A 6956-nucleotide genomic window follows, 5' to 3' on the forward strand; every position below is an offset into this window, starting at 1 on the left:
ACAATAAAAAGGTCTAGAACAACCTTTGTGAAGCACCTTTATTTTTAAGATATGTTGACTCTCTAGTCTTGAATTTCTTTCTTTCTTCCATTGTGGTATCTGTGATTTTATTTATTCAGCTGTGTTTAAGCCAAAGATGCATGACTTTTCCTAACTTTGAATGTCCTTCAACAAATCACTGGTCAAGTCTGGTGACCTCTCCGTGTGGCGTTCCGAGTTACACAGCCGCTCTGGAAAACGGGACAAAGTGGATTTAGATCTCTCAGTAACTTGAAATAAAAGTAAATTGTGGTTCTTTTGAGGCTGTCACAATGGGTCGGCCCCTTAATTCCTTGTTGTCATTGTGGGCCAAACTCTGTTTAATTAGGACTGAGTTCAGCTGGCCCTCCTTCCCATAGCAGTGCATTCATCTCTGAAACCTCTTCAAAATCAACAAGACTGCTTTTGTCCGGGAAAGTCTCTCGTTCTCTCTGTCGCTTACTTTTCAACCAAACCAGTAAAATAAGATCTAAAAGAAGATATAAAGTAAGCAGTATATCACGGGGTGATACCACACTTGTGACCCTGTCGCTGAAATTTAATGCTTTACATCACTCAAATTCATGTGTGCAAATATAGACCTGATAGCAGTCTATAGACCTGATGACATGTGAATGAGTGCAAATCCACAGACCGTACACAAGAAAGCACTGTACACACACATTTATCTCTATGTTTTGCTATTCATCTTAACTTTCATTATTTGGTACTCATTAATATTATTATATAAAAATCATTCATATTAAAACAAAAAATAATATTTTTTATTGTTGTTATCGTTATTATTTTTTATAAAAAATCCTCAATATTATTATCATTTTACAATTTCTTATATTGCATGTATAAGCAAGCATATGCTTTTACATACGTAAACCGTAAGCATATGCATAATGTTTAAAATTAGTTATTGGAGAAAAATATAAATTTGGCAAATTATTTATTTCATCACAATAATTCAATCTTTTTTTTTTAAAACAAATTGATTACTTTAACCAAATATGTAAGCAAAGCAGCCAATAAGAGTTCAGAATAGATGTGAACTCGAGTGTGCCTCATACACCTTAAAAGTGAAGCTACTGGCTCTTTGATCGCCCCCTGGTGGCTGGCTGCAGTAAAAGTAATAAACCCCGCCCTCGCCATGCAAACGAACGGGACTCGGCTCTAAATGAAAATATTATTTCAATAACATTTTCCAAAAAAGGGTTTTGGTCCTGTAAGGTAGTTGTTAGAATGCTGATATATGTTCAATTGTAAATTTTTGTGATAAGTTTCATTTTAGCTAGTATTTTGATGCTGTAGAAAAGGGGGGGGTCTTTATGATTGCCGTGGTTGAATTTAACATGTGATTATTTAGGAGGAAGTTTAATATCGCGGCTCCACGTATGATTCCTTCTGCGTATGCCCTGGCTACAAACTGATGTTTTTACTTAACATGGCAGCGTCTATGATCGGACATTTTTGGCTTCAGTTCTTTAAATGGAAGGAAGCGATGACGCATCATCCATCTTTTTTTACAGTCTATGTGTGAACTCCTTCAGTATTGTTTAAAAATCACCTGAGAGTGCCAAAGCAACTCATGACAGCATCAAAACTGCTTATATGTGCAAATTTTAAATTTTAAAATAATATATAAATGAGTACAAAATAATGACATTTAAGAAGAATAGCATACAATATGTAGAGTTGTGACATTTAAAGTTAAAGTGTGCATACAGCGCTCTCTTGTGTAATGTCTCTGTATGTGTACTCATCCCCACATTATCATGGGTGCTTCTCAATAAGATGCTTCCTCGTTTGCTCACTTCTACATCCGACGACCTTATAACCTATCGAACTCCACCAACTTGTAGGGCATCCCAATTATATGTGTGCTTGATTTTTACTTATTATTAATTTTTTCAATACTTCAGTATACTTTTACTGAGTTTCGAACATATAAGCAACTTTTACTCTCTACTCAACTACATTTTTGATTGAAAATACAATCAAACAATCATCTTAACTCATTATATTGTGACACGAATACTCAAACTCAACTCCTATCAGATTATGTATTTACACGTGTGAAGAGCTTACTCTTTGTTACTCTAAGAGCAGATTATAGAGAGTGTACGGCTATAGGATAGTTTGATCTCAAAGGTGATGGTGTGGATGTTGTGAAAACATTCAGCAATCTGACACTGACTCTATTCCTGCTTTAATCCATGTATTAGTGTCTGTTGAATGATGTGTGTTGTGTGTTTCAGGTGTTGAGAGGACAGCAGTACGGTCGTAGCTGTGATGTCTGGAGTGTTGGCTGTGCTATTATTGAGATGTCCTGTGCTAAACCTCCATGGAATGCTGAGAAACACTCTAACCACCTGGCACTCATATTTAAAGTGAGTACTGTCTCTGTCTGTCTCTGTCTGTCTCTCTACCGAGCATGGCCCCGCCCCTAACACAATCGTGAGCATCCATTCAGGTTGCAGCTGTATTTAAAAGTTAACTCTTTCGCCTCGAGCATTTCTCATGATTTTCACAAAAGTTTAATGCCTTCCAGAAAATGCTCCTTTTTAAATTTATAAACATACAATAAATGAAATAAAAGAACAGACCCTCTGCTTTCAAACAAAAAATCAGTTTCATCCTATCTTCATTTGTTCTGTTTTTATCACCTCTCAAATATGTGTAGGTTTCATCAAAAACACCAAATTTTGAGCAAAAAGCTGAGATAATTAAATTTTTGTGAAGGACATGAGTGGCTTAAGTGCCAACAGTGGCAGAGAATCCTGCCTGTTTTTCCAAGATTTTGAGAACTTATTTAATTTACTTGGCGGTTTTGGGTTGTTTTTGTGGTGTGGCAAACTGAGAACACATTTAATATCGGACTTTACACAAACTTTAACCAGGTTATCATGTTCGCATATTTTTTGCTGTTGTTTTTATGGTAATGGTAAATGGTAAATATTGTGTGATTTTGCTCAAACTTAAGCTGTATGTTTAGTCATGAGGTCCAATCACATTGAGTTGGCAATTGTGAATCACATTCATAGTGCCACCAAATGGTAGCAGGAAGAGTTTCACTCATAATTCACTTAAAGTCATAGTTCACACAAAATTGAAAATTCATTTACCCACCCTCATGTTGTTTTAATCCTGAATGAGTTTCTTAATTCACTTGAACACAAAAGATGATAATTGATGGTAACCACTACGTTGACACTGCCCTTCGACTTCCATAATCCATAATAGGAAAAAATACTATAAAAAGCATAGGGGGGGCTGCAATTGTGTGCTTACCATTATCCTTTTTTCCATGTTTAAGAAAAAATTAGATGATTAGAAATATTGTTTAAAATAAGCTTTCAGTTGTCTGTGCAGATATTTTTACCTTAACTCTAGTCGTGTTGTGTTTATGTGAACTCTCTGATGGTCTTTCCTCACACAGATCGCCAGTGCCACAACAGCACCTAGTATCCCACCTCATCTGTCTCCAGGCCTGAGGGACGTCACATTGAGATGCCTCGAGCTCCAGCCCTCCGACCGACCGCCCTCCAGAGACCTACTGAAACATCCCGTCTTCCGCCACGCCTGGTAGATCATTACTGAATCTGCCAGACTTCATACTACTGAGGGTCGAGTCTGACCTGTGCCTCATACTGCTGTCATGGTTTTATGTCTCTCTTTCTCTCACCGATGCAACTGCACAGATGCTGTGTCCTCAGCGTATGATGCAAAAAAACATGCTCGCATGAAGTAGGAAGGAGTTGCTATTTCTGTTGAAAGCATCCCAGTCTGTTTTCCTGCTTGTCTGTTTTTGAAAGGGTGGGAATTCAGGGCATCATCATTTATAGAGGTGCTCGAACGGTTTGGGTCATTTTTGAAAGCGTCTCATGTGTTAAATCCACTCTGGATAAACACTTTTAATTCAGTCGTGTCTGGACGTGTCAGGCGTCATGCTTCGTTTTATACTTCGAATGTGTTTTAGAGAAACAAATCTTTGCTAGTTGAACTAGCTCAAGGCTGAATGTGAATGCTGTGATGATGATATATTTTTCTTTTCCTTCATTTCTAAATGCAGACCGTCTATAAACGTCTGATTTTAATTGTTTAAGCTCACTTGGGAACCTGATTTAGACAGTTTGGTTTAATGTGTTTATAAGTCACATCTCACTGGAACATCTTTTCTGATCTCAGTTTTCACTTCATAAGATTGACGACTTTTGTCATTTCAGATGTGGATTCGTGATTAATGTTGATATATTTTCTTTGTTTTCAGCTGTTGTTTTTGGTGCTGTTCTGTTCACTGTCATGGCTGTTTGTAAATTATTTGATTCGAAACATTTAAGGACCATTTAGTTCACGTTATAAAGAGTTGGTGACCTGGGGTTGTTTAGTATACTTCCAGATATTATAACTGCAGGTATACATGCTGTTTAACATTTCGGTGGAGGGATCGTATTCGGTTAATGACAGTTATATTTGTTTTCTCTTGATAATGATAACATGTTCAAAAAACGTCAGGTGTTTGAACTCAAGCTCTTCAAGTTTTATTGCTGTTTTAAATTAAAGAGATTCTTTGAAAATTTGAAGTTTTAAAACGAAATGCATTTATTAGGACTCCCTTTTTGCAAATCTTAAGGAGTTTGAAATGTGACAAAATATTTAAACATGATTTTATTTAAAGCAAATCAAGCCTGAAGAGTTAAGATGTAAATAAATGTTGGTAGCTAAATGTATTTTACTTGACTTGCATACATCTATTTTTTTAACCACACTTCATAAATGCATATTTTTGTTTCTGCATTGGGTGTATTTTCCTTATATTTGACTTTTTCTATGTCTTTTTAAAAGCTTTAAAGTTATGCACTCTGTCTTTTTTATATACTGGAGCTTTTCAGTTTAAATCATAAATCTAATCAGTATTACTTGAGTCTTCTGTTATTTCTTTTCAAGTCGCAGTCAGTTTGTCGGTCGCTGTTTATTTTGTATTCAGTGCCTCTTGTTCATTATTTCATGGGCTTTTTTGAACTGGGCTAAACAGACTCGTGTCAAATGATGCTGATGTTTTTTTGTCTTTTGGTACTTTTTGATGTGAAGATGGTCTATTGCTGTTTTATTCCAGTCTTTTCTACCTCAGGTGTCCTATAGAATTTTCTTCTACCAAAGTTCACTTTCTCAATATATATATAAAAAATTATATATATAAATATATATATATTCTTTTATTATAATTTTTTATCTCTTTCTTTTTCTTTCTGAAAGATCACCAGGGCTTAAGGGCTAACTTGTATTAGCTCCTTCAACTGTGCAAATAAATCTCTGGGTTCAGCTAAAGAGAATGAAATTGGCTAAAGCTGTGTCTTTTAATTCTTGTGTAGCTTTTGTCAAAATGTTTTAATCGGTTTTTTCACCATTTGAAACATTTTTATAATGAAATCCATCTATTTTGGTCTTTATAGCAAATAAAACATGTAGATAAAAGACTGTTTCTTGTTTTTATTCTTGTTTTGTCACTATTGTAATACAGGACATAAATCAAGAGGTCTGGTTTTATTAGTTAAATTAGTTTAGATCAAGTAGATTTAGATCATTAGATTTAGAAAAACATTGCCTATATTGTAATAAACTCCTTGGTCTACAATTGAAAAATAAATTTGACTTGATTTTGAATGTTAAAGCTTTGTTACAAAATTTTATTTTATTATTTTTATTCAATAGCCTCAATGCTACCAAATTGACAGCTCATTTACACTGTATATTAATGTGATCTTGATCAAATGTATTTACACAAATATAACCTCCGTAATATAAATTAACAAAATGTACTTTTTATAGTAAGTACGCATATCATGTATATCAGGATATAATCAAGTGAAGAATTTGGTTCCAAAACAAGATAATTCAGTTTTTTTTATTTTTCAGAAATCTTGTTTTTTGAATTTGCATTCCAATAAATATCAATCAAACTGCAGATGGTTTGTTTTGGTTTAAGCCTTCATAACAAAAAAATACAGCTAAGTAGCACAATAAAACAAAATAAAAACATGAGTTATCTCATTTAGGAACCAAACACTTCAAATATTACTGTCAGGTCAGCTGATTGTGACTTTAAATGGATGCAGGCATTGGTTTATTATCATAACACTTTCAAACAGAGAATTCACATGATTGACTTTCATGTTTTCTGTATGCTTAAGATTGTTATGAGAACACATTTTAAATTAGCTGAAATATTTTTATTTTATAGTCAATATGTAAATAATAGTCGATTTAAATAATAATAGTCAACATTTGTGTAAGAGCACAAGGAATATAACTGATTACAAGACTTACTTTTATTTAGTATTGTTAATAGAGCAATTCCAGCATTTCAAAATCCATTACAGTTAAAACTTGTAATATAATTTCTCAGAGAATGAATTTATTTCCAATATTGAACCATCTGTTTATATTTTCCTAAACCCCTGATAGTAGTCCAAACATGAGAAAAATATCAGTTTTCTATTAAATATTAGGGAAATGTGCATGTGATATGGATGTGACAAAAAAGGACACGTTTTCTGTGAATTAAAATCATACAAACCAAAAAGCATTAATAGCCAACAAATGGAGTAAGAATGTCTCTATGAAACAACAATTTTTTTATTTACATTTTTGCATGCGCATATACGAGCAATAATCAGCGTTTTATGGATGTGACAAATCTGAAATTTCCACTTAATTATGGAAAATAATTTTAAAAAATGCTTTAAAAGCTTGAACAGAGACTTTTCATAGGTATTTAACCACCAAATACTGACATCTGACATTTCAGTATAGTTAAAAACTAAACTAAAAGTTTGACATTGTATGAAATTACCCTAAAATAAATCGTAGGAAATATTGATACAGTGCACACTTGCTCTATTAGCACTTTGATCATAGCAAGTATACAG

At 33.8% G+C, this 6956-nt stretch overlaps 1 protein-coding gene across 3 annotated transcripts in view; it reads left to right on the forward strand.

Moving 5' to 3' along the window:
- Positions 1-5502, forward strand: part of map3k1 (mitogen-activated protein kinase kinase kinase 1, E3 ubiquitin protein ligase) — a 59547-nt gene extending 54045 nt beyond the window's left edge. For all 3 annotated transcript variants that reach the window (XM_065240527.1, XM_065240529.1, XM_065240530.2), the window contains exons 19-20: positions 2286-2417; positions 3467-5502. In XM_065240527.1, the coding sequence (XP_065096599.1) occupies positions 2286-2417; positions 3467-3616 (282 nt within the window). In that variant the 3' untranslated portion in view covers positions 3617-5502. The remainder of the gene's footprint in view (positions 1-2285; positions 2418-3466) is intronic.
- The last annotated feature ends 1454 nt before the right edge of the window (positions 5503-6956 follow it).

Source organism: Paramisgurnus dabryanus, chromosome 10 (assembly GCF_030506205.2).
Source record: "Paramisgurnus dabryanus chromosome 10, PD_genome_1.1, whole genome shotgun sequence".
In the NCBI taxonomy this organism is placed as follows: Eukaryota; Metazoa; Chordata; class Actinopteri; order Cypriniformes; family Cobitidae; genus Paramisgurnus; species Paramisgurnus dabryanus.